The sequence below is a fragment of the Ovis aries genome, chromosome 11 (genome assembly GCF_016772045.2).
Source record: "Ovis aries strain OAR_USU_Benz2616 breed Rambouillet chromosome 11, ARS-UI_Ramb_v3.0, whole genome shotgun sequence".
Classification (NCBI taxonomy): Eukaryota; Metazoa; Chordata; class Mammalia; order Artiodactyla; family Bovidae; genus Ovis; species Ovis aries.
In genome coordinates this window covers 14,356,285-14,373,914 of record NC_056064.1, presented here as the reverse complement: position 1 = coordinate 14,373,914, position 17,630 = coordinate 14,356,285, and the positions used below count along the sequence as shown (strand labels likewise).

Below are 17,630 nucleotides of genomic sequence, written 5' to 3'. Positions count from 1 at the left end.
TGGAGTTTGTGCTGTGTACTTTGTTCCCAGAACTGACACTGGAGGACAGAACACAGCGGGCCAGGGGAAGGTTGGGTATTAATAACCATGCTATTAGAACTTGCCTTTTGGCTGCTCGGCCCTCCCGGGGGTTTAGCCAGATGAAATGTGGAGATGGGCCTGAGGAAGCACCAGATGCCTCAGAGGCTCCTGTCTCCCCGGCGCCCGCTGCTGTCCCCACCACCATCACCACTCAGGCATCTCACTGCAGGCAGTGCTCCGAGGAACCAGTTCATCTTCCCTGGCAGGTCCCCTTCAGGACTCAAGCGGATGGGCCAGGGGCAGCCAGCCAGCCAGCCAGGCACGGGCAGAAGGAGTCCAGCAGAGCTTCTCGTCGGTGTCCTCTTACCCAGGACGTTTCACTAATCCATTTATAAAAAGCGTCTCGGATCTGCACTGGGGGCCTTCATGTTCCCAAATGGATAGAATTAATGCGCTTTCAATCAAGCTTCCCAAGGAGTTCAGATCAAATCCCCTGCATTTGTGTGGCTGGGGACTCGCGAGCCAGGTGTGGTCAGGCTGGAGGCCCTGGCCCTGCTTCTGATGAGTGGACAGCCTCTGAAGTCCCCCGCAGCCTGGCGTCGGGGGGCGAGGCTGAGGGGTCCCGTGCCCAGATGCCCTGAGCCTCAGACAGCGTAGGGAAGGTGCACAGGGCTCCGCACAGTAACTGCTGCGGCTACGTGGATGTTCAGACACCATGAAAACTATCCTTCAGCAGCTAGGAACTTGGGGTGTCACCACATGCTGGCTACAGTTGGCCTGAGTTCCAACTGGAATAACTCTGGCAGGGAAGTGGGGTCAGGGTGGACTTTGTGGAGGTTCCGAGTCAGAGATGAGAAGAGGGACAGGCCTTGCTGAGATCTGATTGGATTCACCAGCTAAGAATGTCAGTTTCGGCCAAGAAAATCCTTAGGGCAGAAGCTCTTAACTCTTGGGTCCACACTGATCACACCCCAGAGATTTCATGAAAGGCTGACAATTCTTACCAATTGGGTAGGGCGTGGGACAACCTGCATTTCAAAACATTCCCCAAGTGTTTCTAAAAGTGCAGAGTTGATACTCCCTGCCAGAGAAAGACACCTGTTTGCCTACTGCCTCTTCTGGAGTAACGGGATTCTTGTGGCAGCTGAAAAATGGCAAAGCACTCTGATGCACAAGTTGCCTGCCTGTCCCGTGAGTTTGAGAGTATCATCCCCATTTTTCAGCTGAGAGGAGGAAAAGCCACAGCTTCCCTTCATCCCACTCCTCTGAGCCACCAGGCCAAGGGCCAGCCTTGCTAAGCCCCTACATCCCAGTGCGGTTCAGTCTCCAGAAGCAGAGCACACTGGCGAGAGACCTCCACTTGAGATCGCCTGAGATCCTCCTCCTCCCGCCAAATGCCAAGTTAGGAAACACTGAGCTCTCAGGTGCATTGTTTCTGAGGCCACAGAAGAGCTGAGGACTCCAGGTTGGAGCCTTCCTACTCCCACCCCAGGCATTGATGCTTTTTCTGGTTTTGCTTGGACCCAGATTTCTTTTCCCTGCCACCCCCAGCTCCAGGAGGCAAGAGAGCCTGTTTATTTTAATACCTGGTGTGGCACTTGGGAAAGATCACACCTCCCCCGTTGTTACCCATTTCTATCTCCTGAACACTAATCCTAGAATCCCCACCAGCCCCCAGACATGTTATTAGCAACAAGGATGTTTCTTGAAAAGTTTCCGAGTTGGCTCCAAACTTGCTATCTTAGTTTCTCATTTAGCTTTTGCCCTGCCATTCTTGATGCCGCCAACAAGGGGAAGGCTAATTCAGGGATTGTTTAGACCCAGATGGACTTAATTTCCGGAAGTATCCTTTGAGACAGCACTGCCCCAACACTCTGGGGCTGAGAGAACTCCACTCCCCACCTTCTCCCACTGGGTAGGTGTTAGAGGAGAATGAGCAAGTCTAGCCTGTGGGTTCCCCTCTCTTGATTCATTCACTCTCCACTTACTGTTAAAGGCCCCAGGATCTGGCCAGACAGCCTCTGAAAGCCAGGGGGATCCTCGGCTCTGAGGGAGCAAGGGCGGAGTCCCACGTTCAGGTCTTTGTCCTCTGGGCGTCAGATGCTGTAGGTGGGTTCACACGTCCCATCCCTTGGAGTCTTCACCTCAGGCGTCTTCAGCTGAACCTGAGCCACAGACTATGGACAGAGCCTCTTGGGTTTTTTTCACCAAGGTAATCCTAACCATAGAGAAGAGTGAACAGGCTCCTAGGAGCGTACAATCCTTAGCCCAAAGTGACTCAGCGAACCAAAATGACTTTACCAATCAAATCTTAAATTCAGGCAAATTTTATATTTTATATTAATTGAATGGGTTGGGATTTAAGACATAATGTTTTAGGAACTTCTCTGGCCATCCGATGATTAAGACTCCGTGCTCCCACTGCATGGGGCACAGGTTCAATTCCTAGACAGGGAACTAAGATCTTGCATCTGTGTGGTAAAAAAAACTCTCTCTCTCTCTCTCTCTCTCTCTCTCTCTCTCGCTATATATATATATATATATATATGTATGTATGTATATATAATATATATGTTGTTTAGTTGCTCAGTCATGTCTCTTTGCAACCCCACAGACTGTAGCATGCCAGGCTTCCCTATCCATCACCAACTCCCCGAGCTTGCTCAAACTCATGTCCATTGAGTCAGTGATGCCTTCCAACCATCTCCTCCTCTGCTGTCCCCTTCTCCTCCTGCCCTCAGTCTTTCCCAGCATCAGGGTCTTTTCCAATGAGTCGTCTTTTCGCATCAGGTGGCCAAAGTGCTGGAGCTTCAGCTTCAGCATCAGTCTTTCCAATGAATATTCAGGACTGATCTCCTTTAGGATGGACTAGTTGGATCTCCTTGCATTTCAAGGGACTCTCAAGAGTCTTCTCCAACACCACAGTTCAAAAGCATCAATTCTTTGGCATTCAGCTTTCTTTATAGTCCAACTCACACATCCATACGTGACTACTGGAAAAACCATAGCCTTAACTAGACGGACCTTTGTAGGCAAAGTAACGTCTCTGCTTTATAATATTGCTGTCTAGATTGGTCATAACTTTTCTTCCAAGGAGTAAACATCTTTTAATTTAATGGCTGTAGTCACCATATGCAGTGATTTTGGAGCCCCCAAAAATAAAGTCTGCCACTGTTTCCACTGTTTCTCCATTTGCCATGAAGTGATAGGACCGGATGCCATGATCTTTTTTTCTGAATGTTGAGCTTTAACTCTTCACTATCCTCTTTCACTTTCATCAAGAGACTCTTTAGTTCTTCACTTTCTGCCATAAAGGTGGTGTCATCTGCATATCTGAGGTTCTTGATATTTCTCCCAGCAATCTTGATTCCAGCTTTCATATAAAGCAATCCATACATTGTTTTAAATGACTTATCACTGCAAGCCAGTGTGAGGCCCCGTAATGAACCTGTGGCTCTGTGTTCCCCTAGGGGAGCTAAGCTGAGAATTCTGAGAAGCCTGGCTGCAAAGTGTGTGTGAGCATTGAATGATTTTTTGTTTCTAGGTTTCCTTGGGCTGAAACAGAACTAGAATGGACTTGGAGTAGACAAATTCTGAGATCCTTGGGCAGAGTAAGGATGAAATATTTTCAGAAATGGTGGGGGGACTGGTGGTGCCCTGGACAATTTAATCAAATTAAGAGTCTGTTGGTTGACCCCATTGCAATCCCATAGGGCCAGGGAACCTGACGTCACCAGAACAAAAGTGGCACTGGAAGAGGGGGTCCGTGCTCTTCTTGCCCCTGAATTTGCTTCTAGCTGCTGCCCTGACCCCTCTCAAAACCCTACCCCAGCACCTGGGAGCCATCCTAGCATAAATAGAAATGCTTTCCCAGGGGGTGGTTCAGCCTCCCTTTTAGTGGCTCTATCTGTAAAACTAAAGACAAACAAAAGGTCACACAGTGAGACCCCATGCCAGGCACTGCGTTGAGGACTCTACACACCACAGGCCCATTTGTGCCTTGGGGACAACTCCACTTTATAAATAAGGCATAGAGTTCAAAGAGGTCAAGTAATTTGCCTTCAGTCGCAGAGTAAGTGGTAGGGCCAAGATCTAAATCTAGACCTGCTTGATCTGAAGCCCAGGCTTGTAACCACTGTGCTCTCGGTCTGGACAGGAGGGGGAAGGGCAGCAACAGGGAGGGTGCTCAGCCCTCAGGGCAGAAGCTGGGGCCGACGTGCATACCAGAAAGTATAGAAAGTCACACAGTGGGAGATGCTGGGTCCAAGGGTAAAAACACTTCAGAGATTTCTCCCAGCTTCCTCCTCCTCCCTGCACCTGCATCGCTGACCAGGTTGCTGGCCTGCTTCAAAACTGTTCCATGTACCCCAGTGAGACAGGTCTAGATCCAAACTCCCTACCAGGCAACCAAGGCCTTTGTGACTTCACATCAACCAGCCTCTCAGCCTCCTTTTGTATTTCCAGCCCCCTCTGTCTGGTTCCTGTACTCCCTTCTCAAAGCCCTGGAATCGCCCCTAGATTCTCTGATCTGAAGCCTTCCTCGTCCATGCCCTCCCTGCCCTGGCAGCCCAATTCTACTTCTTTCAAGGCTCCTTCCCTGAATGTCGTCTCCCCTGAAGCCTCCGCGGACTCTTCTCACTGCTTGGCCGGTTCCCTCTGCCCTGCCTTCCGGACGTTGACTTTGCACACAGGGCACACGGGAGCGCCTTGTGTCTGCCTCTGGTCTCGGGGTTAAACTGTGAGCATCGGCCAAGTTCCTCAGTGGCTGCCCGGCTACAGACTCCCAATCTTTGATTCCGCATTTTACACTTCAGTAAGACCAGTCCACTCAGCCTCTCTCAGCCTCAACTATCTCACCTATGAAACGGAGGAAACAGAATCTACCTCGTAGTACTGAGAGGGTCAACTTGGAAGACACAGGCAAAGATGGGAGCCCACGGTTTGGCACATAGTACCTGATCTTAATTGTTAGCTGCCTATGATCAATGACCCTGACCACGATTTCTTTAGAATAAATATACAGGCGATTCTGCCCTGGACGTGGGCAAACGCCGGCATCTCCCCGTCTGCAGAGCAGAGGGGAGAAGTCGTTTCAGGGCATGGAGGTCACGCAATGGCTGAGGATGAGCTTTGTTTTACTGGCCTCTCTGCTCTTCTCTCACTGAGGCAGTGAAGGGTGAAAGTCACCACCCTTAGCGGTGACTATCTGCGGGGTGGAGGAGAGGAGGCTCAATGCCCTCTAGCACGCGGTGAGCGCCCATCGGGAAGGATTAGAGGAGACCTACACCTGGGGTGTGTGGTGGGGGTGGGACGGTGGGGTGGGGCGGGATATGGAGAGAAGCAAGAGGAAGCAAGGGTCTTTAGGGCTTCTCCAGTCCCCTTTTTCCGCCCCTCCAGGTTGGAGTTAAACACATCGCAGGGAGAGTCAGAAGGGGTGAAGGTCGAGGCTCGGGATGAAGAATTGGTCCCGGGCCGCCCCGGTGCAGACGGCGGGCTCAGGGACCCAGCGGAAGGCCGGCCGGGCACGCCCCCCCGCCCCCCGCTCCGCGCCCGCCGCCGCCTCCTCCTCCCGGCGCGAGCGGGCGGCGCGCTCCGGAGGGAGAGCGGGGCCGGAGGAGGTTTGCTACCCCCTCGGCGACCAGCACCTGCCCCGCGCCGCCCCGCGCCCGCTCTGACTGGGCATTCGGGGGCGCCCGCACCTTTCTCCCCCCGGGCCGGGGAGCCAGCCAAGGGGCAGCGCCGGAGCCCGGGGGGAGCGCGGCCCCGCCGGCCGGCCGGCCCGCCCGGGCTGGGGGCAGCTAGGACGGCCCCGGGTAAGCGGCGGGAGGCTGGCGGGCCGCGGCCCGGCTGGGTCGGTGGGGGTGTGGAGGGGGGCCGGCCGGGCCGACGGGGGGCCAGGGACGCGGAGGGAGGAGGGGGCCGGCAGGCTGGCAGGGAAGCGGCGCGGGGCGGCCACGTGAGCGCTGGTGCGGGGGGTGGGGGGTGCCTGCGAGGTGCTGGAGGCGGAGAGCCGGCAGGGCTCCGGGCTCCCCCCGCCCCTCCGCTCCTACCAATCAGGTCGTAGGGAACCCAGCATCCTCCGACGCCCCCACGCACCCACCCACCCACTCCCACAGGAATGTGATGGGCACCAACAGCGGGCCGACGTGGTGCCTCGGTCCACAGGACTTGCAAACCCCCACCCCCCAACACGCCCTCAGCTTGGGGCTGGGACTCAGGTGTCCGGGCCCCCGGCAGGGGAACCAGAAACAGGCTTTGGCCCCAGTGTCTGTCCCTGGGCGCCGTCTGCAGACTCACTGCAGAGCTCAGGCCTTGGGGAGGGAGGCTGAGGGGTGCCTGGGCCCTGCTTCTCTGGACAGTCCTCTTCCACCACCCCCTCCACACCCCGCTGCTGGGGATGTTGGATTAATAAACACTCAGACCCAGGACCCCTGCCTGGGAAGCGGGAGGGGGGTCTGGGTCACGTTTGAGTCAGGGATGGGACTACACTTGGGCCTGCTGGGCTCCAGGAGGCTGTCCCCAACCCAGGGCCCTCTCTCTGCACCCTGCTCCTTGGCTCCAGCACTGTTGTTCCGCTTTTATTCCCTAGCTCTTCCACCAGAAAGGGTTGATTTCAGGGCAAGGGAGTATGTTGTCCAGGAGAATCTGCAGGTAGGGTACAGCCTAGAGACCTCATAAGTTGCCACACCCAGGGGGAGGCTGAAAGTCTTCTCGCATCCTTTGCCCTCTCTTCTTCCCCTAAGATGCCCCCCTCCCCAGCGTGTGCTGGTTATATAATTAACCCAGCTGAGGCTCTCTGCCAAGCTGACAGGGTCCAGAGATGCCTGAGGGGCCCAGGGCCCTGGAGGAGTTTAGGGGGAGGAGGGGCTGGGACTTCCCCATGTTGGGAGCTCACAGAAGTAGAGAAGCCCTTGTTGGGAAAAGGACACTGCATGGGGCAGGAAAGAGATGAGGGTCCTAGGCTTAACTGATGGCTCAACGGGCTACCTGGTCTTCACATCCCTGAATTTGTTTGTTTTCACCTTCAATAAAATGGGGGAGGATTGCACACACACTACATATATGTGAGCAGCAGTGAACAGTGACCCATTGGGGATGGCTAGGAGGCCCCCCTGGGATCGTGGAAAGCCTTTGATGAACGAAGGGCCCCTCGTCCCTGTTTAGTGAGCACCTCCTCTGTGCAGGCACCGTGCATGCTCAACCTCACAACACCCTGTAAAGTTTCTTGCCCAAGATCACACTGTAGGTGAGGGGCAGAGCAGGGGATCCAAAGCTGGTGGGTCTCACCCCAAATCCGGCCCTTGGTTTACTCTGCTGTGTGTGCATATCCATGCCCAATGGATGGGGTCCTCTGAGCCAGGCCAGACTGAGGGACGTTCAGCTGTGAGCTGCGCACGTGGGGAAAGGATATGCACCAACAGAGAAAGCATGCGTGTGTGCTGGAGGCTGTGGCCCTATCAGAGCCCAGCACACCCATCTCCCCAGACCCATTTAGCAGACGGGAAGTCCCAGGCATATATACCTGCTTCCCTGGTCAGCATCCTCCACAGAAAGAGAGGGCACCTGGCTAAGAGGTTTACTTGAATTATTTCAGAAGTAGGGGCTCAGGACCCTACTTTATATGTGTGCAGAACATGGCTCAGATTGGACAGGCCATCTGCCCTCTGCCCTGCAGCTAGGAAACATCAGAGCTGGGATTTATTCCCACACTAAACTCACTGGAAACTGAGCAACAAGGAGCTTGCTTGAAGCCATGACAAGGTTCAACCCCAAAGCAGCCCTTTCCTGGCTACCTGCTGTGTGCCAGGCCCGCTGATCTCAAAGGTTGCCAGAAAATTAGACCCAGCCCTTGGCCTGTGGCCTTCGCCAACTAGAATCATTAAATTTGGAAGCTGGGAGTACTCCGACATTGTAGAAAGGAGTACATTGTAGAAAGCCTTTCTCAGCTGTGTGCCTTGGGCTCATGTCTTCTTCCCTCTGAGCCTTCTCTCTGAAGTGGGAATAACTACCACCTGAGGATATTGTATTGACTATGGATAACACTGGAAAAGACCTGGATGCTGGGAAGGATGGAAGGCAAAAGGAGAAGGGGGTGGCAGAGGATGAGATGGTTAGACAGCATCACTGACTCAATGGACATGAATTTGAGTAAACTCCAGGAGATAGTAGAGGACAGGGAAGCCTGGCGTGCTGCAGTCCATGGGGTTGCAGAGTCGGACATGACTTAGCCACTGAACAACACAGCAAAGATAACCACATGGGCGTGCTGACCTAGAGTAACCGCTCAACAAGTGTCACGCTCCAGAGCCAAAGCCATCCTTTAGTCCAGGGGTTCTCAGCAGGGGTTGAAGGTGGCAGATGGTGGGGAACACACTTTGGGTCATCATAGTCCCGAGAGCTTGCTGCTGGCAAGTACCTCCTGGCAGCCAGGCACGTAAAATGTCCTGCTCAGTAAAGAATTCTCTCTCCCCGAAAATGGCAGGAGCACCTCCACTGAGACACACTGGCCCAGTCTCACCCCTGAGGACGAGGAGACTGCAAGGTGTCGTCTTATCCTGGGCTCCGTGGGAAAGCTGGGGCTTGAAACAAGGCTAGTGCTCTTTCCACTCCCCTCTGCAGCCTTGCCTGGGGTTTGGGAGTCAGACCGGCCAAAAGTCAGGTCATAACACAGGTCAAGAAAGCTGATTCCCACTGATGGGATGGACGGCAGGGAGAATGGAGAAGGGAGGAGGGGAGGTTCTGGATAAATGGGATAGGAGTTCTGGAAAAAGGAGGGTGGGACATCCCAAGTGGCAGGAACAGCTCCAGCATGGTCCCCAAGGTGGAAAAATGCAGGAAATCTGTCCCAGGAGAAGCCAGCCCACCAAAACCCGCCTTTCGTCCCCACAGGCCAGGTGGAGTCCGCAGAGGGCCCTGGGCAAGCAGGGGGCAGCGGTGATGGGTCCTGACGGTGGCTGAGCCCCCAGCCCCTGGAATATGCAGCCCGGGGGAGCCCCAGGCAGCGGCGAGGACGCGGTGGCGGAGCCGGGCGGGAGGCATGGTCTCCACCTACCGGGTGGCCGTGCTGGGGGCGCGAGGCGTGGGCAAGAGTGCCATTGTGCGCCAGTTCCTGTACAACGAGTTCAGCGAGGTCTGCGTGCCCACCACCGCCCGCCGCCTCTACCTGCCTGCTGTCGTCATGAACGGCCACGTGCACGACCTCCAGATCCTCGACTTCCCGCCCATCAGCGCCTTCCCGGTCAACACACTGCAGGTACAGGGGCATGGCGCGGGGGCCCGGGTGGAGGAGGGGCTGGGCGCTGACCCTGCTGCCAGCTTTGAGAGCTCTGCACTTCACCACCCGCCACTCTGCTAAGAGCTTTGCCGGGATCCCATTCATTTGTGCACCGGTTCATCCAACAGATATTTGAGGAATGTGGCTCAGGTGGTAAAGAATCTGCCTGCAACACAGGAGACCCAGGTTCGATCCCTGGGTCGGGAGGATCCCCTGGAGAAGGGAATGGCAACCCACTCCAGTTATTTTTGCCTGGAGAGTTCCATGGACGGAGGAGCCTGACGGGCTACAGTGGAGTCGCAAAGAGTTGGACAGGACTGAGCGACTAACACTTTCAATGTGTGCCTGGCCCTGTGGTGGGCACTAGGGTCGAATAGGGCTCAAAACAGAGAGCACTTTGCTCTCAAGGAACTCGTAGTCTGGTGAGAAGACAAACAGGCAATTATGTTGATGACTGTCATGACTGGAGGGACACAGGGAACTAAGACAACCCTTATGGGGGCATTCATCCCACCAGGTGTGTCAGGCTGGGGGTCCTGGTAGGTGATGTCTCAGCTGGGTGGGATCTCGGCAGGTGAGGGCCAGTGGAGAGAAAGACAGAGAGCACCAGACGCCTATTAATATTCTGGGCTCTGCCTCCCATGGCCTCAGACCCACATCATCCATAGAAGAAAAGGCTGGGGCCTGGGAAAGGTGTGTACTCAGAGGCTGGAGACCCCACCAGGTCTCTTGCTCAAGGGCCTGTTCTCTTAGGTGATGCTCTGTCCTCTGAACTCAGAACTGGCCCCCGGGGCAGCCTTTCCTGCTGGGGTTGGATTCAGATGACCCCAGGGCCCCGGCTCACAGGGTCCCGTCTGCAGGCCTGGGTCCTCCTTCCCTCTCTCTAGGTCTGGCTTGAGAGGGGGTTGGGTTGGCTCGATGAAAAAGCCCCTGACCGGAATGCAGAGTTTCTCCAGGAAAGACAAACAGAGGAGGCCCAGAAGGCAGGGGCTGTAGCTTGGCCACTTGTCACTATGCAAATACAGTAATTTCTCAGATGGGGCTGGTGGGGGCAGGGGGAGGGGGAATCATACTTGGCATTGTCTCAGCAACTCCAGGCAGGAGGGCCTTGGCCCAGCCTCTGGGACACCTATCTTTCCCAGGTCCAGGGGTGTCTGCATCAAAGACAAAAGCCTGGTCCACGCCTCAGCCCTGGGGGACACTGTGGTCAGGGCAGTGGGTTCAAGGCCAGATGTTCATGTTCTCCTCCAAAGGAGGCTAACAGTAGCCCGAGTGAAAGCTTAGCTTCCACCCTAGTCCTGTGCGTTGAGCTGAGTTTATTTTTTTCACATTTTGTTGTGTGTTTTCATTTAATTTCAATTTCAGAATTGATAAGATCCAATTTAAAAGCCCAAACCTTATGTTTAAAAAACAAAAAGCACACTCAGAAATCTCAGCCCCATTGCTGCCCTCCACCCTGATTCTGGCTCCACTCTCTAGAGCCATTCTCATTGGTTTTTTAATTGATACTTCCAGTATTTCTTTATGCAAATAAGAAAACGCATTCTTATTCTACTCCCCTTCTTGCATTAAAAAAAAAAAACTATCCTGCACCTCGTTGTTGTTGTTGTTGTTTGGCTTGACATTATAACCTGGAGGTCTTTCCACATCCGTACTTAGAGATCTTTTCTTCATTTTTTTTTAAATTTTTTAAAGTATTTGTTTTCACTTGTCTTAGTGTTTTTAGCTGTACTTTTTCATGTTGTGTGTTGTTATTTTTTATTAATTTATTTTAACTGGAGGCTAATTACAATATTGTAGTGGTTTTTTCTTCTTCATCCTTTTTTCACGGCTACACTGTATTCCATTGGAGACATATTAGTGGAATCCCCTCTTGCTGGACAGGTGGGCTGTTTCAAAATTTTTGCTTCAAAACAATGCCACAGTGAATAGGCTTGTAATAGTCACGTTGCACATGTGTGTGTGTGTCACTCAGCCGTGCCCAGCTCTTTGCAGTGCTGTGGACTGTAGCCCACCGGGCCCCTTGGTCCATGAAATTCTGCAAGCAAGAATACTGGAGTGGGTTGCCATTTCCTTCTCCAGGGGATCTTCCCGACCCAAGGATCAAACCCAGGTCTCCTGTACTGCAAGCAGATTCTTTACTGTCTGAGCCACCAGGGAAGCCCCCATGTTGTACATAGGAAGGTCTATGCGTGGAATCGATTTCTAGAAATGGCATTGCTAGGTCAAATAATAAATGCAATTGGAGTTTGAAAGGTGCCACATTCCCCTCGCCTTCTGTTGGGTTAGCCAAAGTTTGTCCATGTTTTCCCTTAAAATAGACAGATAACTCTAAGGTATTACGGAAAAACCCAAACAAACTTTTTGGCCAACCTAATACAAAGGTGCATATTTTGTGCTCCTTTGAGAGACGTTACATGAGCACTTGTTTCCCTAATGCCACCAGAGAGTGTATTGTCAAACTTTTGTATTTCTGATAGTCTGAAAAATGAGCTAGGATAGTCTCGGTGTACTTTTTATTTACATCTCTGATTATGAGCGAAGTTGAGCATCATCTCTCCATATGTTTGAGGGCCTTTGCTTTCCTTTATCTGAAAATTATCAATGCCTTCACCCATCTTTCTGTTGGATCACTGGCCTTTTTCTTCTTGGTGGACCCTGAGTTTTGGACTCTCCAAGGATGTCTAAGACTTCACCCCTGGAGCACAAGAAAGGGACATGGTACCAAGAAATGCTGAGACAGGATCCGGGATGCCCCAAGGAACAAATAGTAGAAATCCCAGGGGCTACTGTCTGCAAGTAAGAACACGTTCTTCCGCAATGCCAGATGAGAACCAGCCTAGGAGGGCGGCGTTTCTAGGGCCTGAGCCTCAGCTGTTGCTTCTGTGGTCCCTCTCCTCCTATCAGAGAAGGGAGTGGAGGTTAGAGGGTATGTGCAACACACCAAAGGAGTGAGCAGCAAATGCATGGCTGGCACCCAGGTGGCTCCCTCAGCTCCCATGTCCTTGGAACTGGACTCAGTTTCCATAGCTCCTTCCCTGTCTTGACACAGCCCCAAGATGGCCCTTTACCATCTGGAATGATTCATGGAGCTAGCTGGAAGGCAGGCTGAGCTTTCTTGCTTGCTCCCTTCAATCAGGGGTGAAGGGACAACCCAGCCAATCAGGAGGCTTCTTCCCCTGCCTCTTTGGACCCCCAGAGAGGAGTGGGTGGGAGGCAGCCTGGGAGGCAGCCTGGAAGGCCCCCTTGAGGAGGTAGCAGGTTGAGGGGAGCAGTGGGACTATCACCCTCGAAGGCTGGCAGCTGTTCCCTCTCCCCAGCAGAGAGCTGTTCCCTCTCTGCCTGTTTCCCCATCCCTCCCACTTCCCACTGATTACTACTCCTTGCAGTGGGATGGGGGAGGAATGGCAAACATGCAGGGTCCCAACCTCCCAGAGGTCCCCATGTCCAGTGGACTACAGTCTATCCTGGGCTGAGAAGCGAGTTCCTGGTTTCCTGTGGTTTCAGATTTGTCCTCAGCATCTTCCCCCCACTCCCCCACCCCCCGCACCAAAGTTAAAACTCAGCACAAACAAAAGATGCCACATCATCCCCCTGGAGAAATCCACTGCAGCAGCTTCTAAGCCTTTGAGTTGGGAAGTGCTTGTCTGGAGTCAGACTTAACTCTCCCCCACTGTCGCCCAAGCCTCTCCCCTTTTCATCCTTCTCTGCAGTGTAGAGCCTACTGCAGTCCTCCAAGCCTGGTCCCTACCCCAGTTCAGCTCATAAGCTGGTGCCGGAGACAGGCCTGTGCCTCCCTCTCGTCTTTTCCTGGGCTCTGGTTCCTAGAGAAAACCCTCATCCTCCTTGTCCTGGGAGGTCTCTGCCTTGCCAAGCTTCCAGGAGCCCCTCCTTTCCACACATTGGCTGCCTTCTGCTGCCCTTGCAGTTCTCATGTGCTGGCAGGTTAATTGGCTAATTAATCTCTTAAAGAATCTTCCCTTTAGTGCACTCAGCCTTGCCAGGGGCCTGTTCAACTTGAGCTGCAGCCCTTTCCAGGAGAATTTGCCACTGGTGTTCAGGAAGTTCCATCTCCCTGGAGCTGCCCTGTGGCCCTGGTCTAAATCAGCCCCCAGTAGGCATCCGGTCTCAACCTTTTTCACCTCAGGGCTGCTGCTTCTCAACCTTCAAGCCAGAAGCAAACAGAAGGGGCACCTCAGGCAGCAACCTATGGGCAGCATTACAGGCAGGAATTGGGTCCAGGTGGGGTTCAGGACCATGGAGAGTTCTCCAGCCTAGGCTGTGCCATCCAAGAGCCCGCTAAGAGCCTACAGGTGTGAGGCCCTGATGGGAAAGGGGAGGAGGTATGTAAAAATGAGGAAGGCTCAGTTCTGGTCCTCTCAGGAGCTCACAACAGAATGGGGGACTTAGGGGTGGAGAAGATATAGAGCTGTTGCTCTGACCAAGGTATCATGCAGCTGTTCTAAGAACATAGAAGATGAAAAGAATAGTCCCTTACTTGCAGGAAGGGTTCTTGGAGGAGGAGGAGGCATCTGTTCTGAGGCCTGGGGAGACAGGATTTCAACAGGTCCAACAACTAGCTCAAGGCTGCGCTCTTAGAGGCATTTAATAAATGTGATCGAATAAAGGACTGGATGGACAGATTGGGGCACAAAATGGGACCAGAGAGAACTCAGCCCCAGGCATGCATGGGACAGACAGTGGCCCTGGAATTCGGACAGTGTGAGCTGACCTGTCCTGGCTTTGAGGTGGGGGAGGGGTAGCACTGAGCACTTGGATTCTGCCCTGGGCCTGGCCTGGAGACAGGGGAGTGTGGAAGGTTTAGGGTGCAGTGGCAGCTGAGAGTCCTGCATATCGCTGGAGGTGGCAGGGGGCACAGGGGGCCCTCATGGCTGCTCTGACCTTGCTGTGGTTGGGGGTGTTGCAGGAATGGGCAGACACCTGCTGCAGGGGACTCCGGAGTGTCCACGCCTACATCCTGGTCTACGACATCTGCTGCTTTGACAGCTTTGAGTACGTCAAGACCATCCGCCAGCAGATCCTAGAGACAAGGTGAGGGGCTGAGATACACTCCACTGCCACTTAAGTGGATGCCCCCGTGCCAGCCACTTCCTGTGAAAAGGAATGTCTGGTTCCCACACATAGAGTTAAACACGCACGCACTCCATTTTGCTGTCCCTGTTTCTGTTAACCCCTTTTGGGACCCATACCATGGGCTGGCTAGTTAAGATCAGAGGCTCCGGGAAGGAGACTTCCAGGGCTGCATAACTAAGCCAGCCTCAGTTTCCTCATCTGTACAATAGGGAGAACATTATTATTACGAATGCTCCGCAGCATGCTGGATGTAAGTTTCTCCACCAGGGATCGAACCCATGCCCCTGCATTGGGAGCGGGAGTCTTAACCACTGGGCCACCAGGGAAGTCCCGGGGAGAACATAAATAACCTATCTTTTTTGTGCCAGTCATAGCGCCGCGCCTGGAACAGAGGGATGGTAGCAGTTAACAGGGATCAGGCACAGCCCACCCCACCTTAGGTCCGGGGGTTGTGAGAGGAGAGACGGTGGGGTGCTGAGCGGGCTTCCCACCTCACCCTGCAGGGTGATCGGCACCTCAGAGACACCCATCATCATCGTGGGCAACAAGCGGGACCTGCAGCGTGGACGCGTGATCCCGCGCTGGAACGTGTCCCACCTGGTGCGCAAGACCTGGAAGTGCGGCTACGTGGAGTGCTCGGCCAAGTACAACTGGCACATCCTCCTGCTCTTCAGCGAGCTGCTCAAGAGCGTGGGCTGCGCGCGCTGCAAGCACGTGCATGCCGCCCTGCGCTTCCAGGGCGCGCTGCGCCGCAACCGCTGCGCCGTCATGTGACGCGGCTGGGCGAGGGGCGGGAGAGAACTCCGACGGCCGGCGGAGCTTGGGGCCTGCGACGCCCCCGCGGCCACGCACCTCCCCCGGGGAGGGGGAAGAGGCCGAGGGCGGCGAGAGGGAGTGTCCCCGTCACCACCCGGTCCGCTCCGCTCCTCTCCGCCCCGGGATGGCTGCCTCTAGTGCTGTAGCTCCTGCGGTTCCCGGCCCGGCCCCAGGGGCGCCCCGTCCTCCGGGATCGGGATCGGGGTGTGCGCGCGGGACACGCAGGGTGGGGGTGGGGTGGTGCTGCCTTGGCCGGACCCCCCACCCCCACACACACCCGTCTTCTCCAGAGAGTGTGTGTGGTGTCTTGTCATCGCTCCGCGTCGTCTTTCCCCGTGTCTCTATGTCTGTCTGTCCGCCCACGCGTCTGTTGGTTCCCCACCCTCTCCACCTTCCAGCTTCGTTCACAGGGCTCTCATTTCATCCATCCCCTTGTCGCGGATCCTGGCAGCTTCTTGGTGAGGCCAGCCTTCTGACCGTCAGCATCACCGGCACAGGGCAGAGAGATGCGGGTGGCCCACGGACCACAACTGGGGTCCGAGGGTTGAGGTCCTAAGGTCCGTCAGGGGGAGAAGGCTGAGCTCTCCCCCTTCCAGGGAGACCTCCCCGCCCAACAGCCCCCCCAGAGACACAACAACCTACCTTCCAGCCTTAACTTGATGGTCCGTCCCTGCCGGGTGCCCCTCACCCTCTTCCTGACCCTAAAGCCAGCTCACCCCCTGGGTTAAAAAAAAAATTTTTTTTTTCTTCTTGACAGAATGTGGAGAGGGAATGCCCCAAATGATAGATTTATTTACATGATGCCAGCTTCCAGCCCTCTATTCCCTTCTGGGTTGGGTGGTCTGCCAGATGGGGGGTGTGGGGGGAGGGGCTGGTGGTGGGCGGATTGAGGGAGCAGTCAGGTTATTTCAGCGAAGACTCTTGTTTATTTCCCCATCTGACCCCAAGCTGACTGCCCCAGACCCTGCCTGCCTTGAATCTCAGACTACCCTGATTAATCTGGGAAGGGGCAGAGCCACCAAACGAATTACGCACCCCCCCTGCTCCCGTGCTTGGGGGCGATAATGCCGGCATCCCTACCCCCAGACGGAGGCCCTTGGGATCTGATGCCCCCTTGTCCCGACACCTGATGAGATTATGCCCTGACCAGCTCCACCCTGTTTTCTCCAGCTGCCTGGCCAGTTTCTACCTCTCGTCACCAGAGCTGATCACTGTCAGTTTTGTACCGACTTAGAAATAACAAAAGAAATGAAGACCGGAGTGGCCTGAGGAGATTACTGGGGGACTTGGAGGGCGGGAGAAATGGTGTGAGGCCCCCTGCCTCCGGGCCAAGGTCTTGAGGCTGAGCCCTCAGCCCTGCTCTGGTGGGAAGATAGCAAGGTCCCTTGTTAGGAGAGAGACAGAACAAGCTAGCTCCGAGGTAGCCGAGCTGTGGCATATAGACCAGGACACCAGGCAGCCCAGGGTGATGATGAAGAGGAGTCTGGGGATGGGGTCATGGGTGGCAAACTTAGCATCCAGATCCAGTGTGAGAGGGAAGCTTTGATTCTTTCTTCCACTTCCCCAGGTGATGCCCCCTCCGCTCTCTGGGGTTAACGCAGCTCCACCATGACTGCCCTGACTTTGGGCAGTCCAGTATCAGGACTCTGGTCCCTGCTGTGCTGCGTGACTTTGGGCAAGTGACTCTCCCTCTCTGAGCCTCCCTCTGAAGCAGAGGAGGTGGCTCCCCTCCCCCACACCTTGGAGTGGCTGGGAGGGTAAAGAAGAGGGACTGCCCCCTTGCTCCCCTACATCCTTGCCCTCTGACTCACCAGGGGCATGGGTGAGGGAGGGCAGCATCTCACCTGCCCTGCTGCCATTACCCCCAGCTCTGGGGCACCTAAAGTAAGGGTGAGGGACCCAGGCCTCTGGCTGGCCCCCATTGGAGCAGTTGGAATGTATCGCCTGGCCGGCCCCCCCTTACCCACCCTCCCACCCCTCACTACACCCCCAGATCTTTGATTTTGATTCCTTCTGCTCCCATTCTGAGTCTCTGTCCTCCTCCCTGAACCCCTCCCTCCCCAGGGTTTCCCACCACAGGGTCTGGAAGTGTGTGTGACGCCCATTGCGCTGTGATCGGAAGTCAGATTAAAAATCAGGGAGTGTTTTCCCTCGTTTCTGTACCAAAGTGTCGGCTCAGTTCCTGCCTTGGGGACGAAAGGGCTCCCTACGGGGTCTGCCTTCTGAGCTCTAGGTGATGAGGTGGCCTCAATCCTAAAGCCCAGGTCAACCAGGAGAACAAAGGGAAAGGGGGAGTTGGGATGCATCTCTCTCCATCTACCCCACCTTGAAACCCTCCAACTGATCAAAACCATTCAGAGGATAACATTCTTTCTGCCACCTTCTTGGGAAAACTTTTGTAAGTGGACTCAGGCCCAGCTTCTGG

General features: G+C 54.8%; 1 protein-coding gene across 1 annotated transcript; it reads left to right on the top strand.

Moving 5' to 3' along the window:
* Nucleotides 1-5,597: 5,597 nt before the first annotated feature.
* RASL10B (RAS like family 10 member B) lies at nt 5,598-17,372 on the top strand. Its single transcript, XM_004013200.6, has 4 exons — nt 5,598-5,834; nt 8,911-9,274; nt 14,223-14,347; nt 14,893-17,372. The coding sequence occupies exons 2-4, from the start codon at nt 9,059-9,061 to the stop codon at nt 15,161-15,163; spliced, it is 612 nt and encodes a 203-aa protein (XP_004013249.2). The 5' UTR covers nt 5,598-5,834; nt 8,911-9,058; the 3' UTR covers nt 15,164-17,372.
* The last annotated feature ends 258 nt before the right edge of the window (nt 17,373-17,630 follow it).

Excerpts from the sequence above, each read along its gene's own strand:
- RASL10B (XM_004013200.6), top strand. The coding sequence starts at position 9,059 with ATGGTCTCCACCTACCGGGTGGCCGTGCTGGGGGCGCGAGGCGTGGGC. Across the intron at positions 9,275-14,222 it reads TCCCGGTCAACACACTGCAG|GAATGGGCAGACACCTGCTG; the intron begins GTACAGGGGCAT and ends GGGGTGTTGCAG. Across the intron at positions 14,348-14,892 it reads CAGCAGATCCTAGAGACAAG|GGTGATCGGCACCTCAGAGA; the intron begins GTGAGGGGCTGA and ends CTCACCCTGCAG.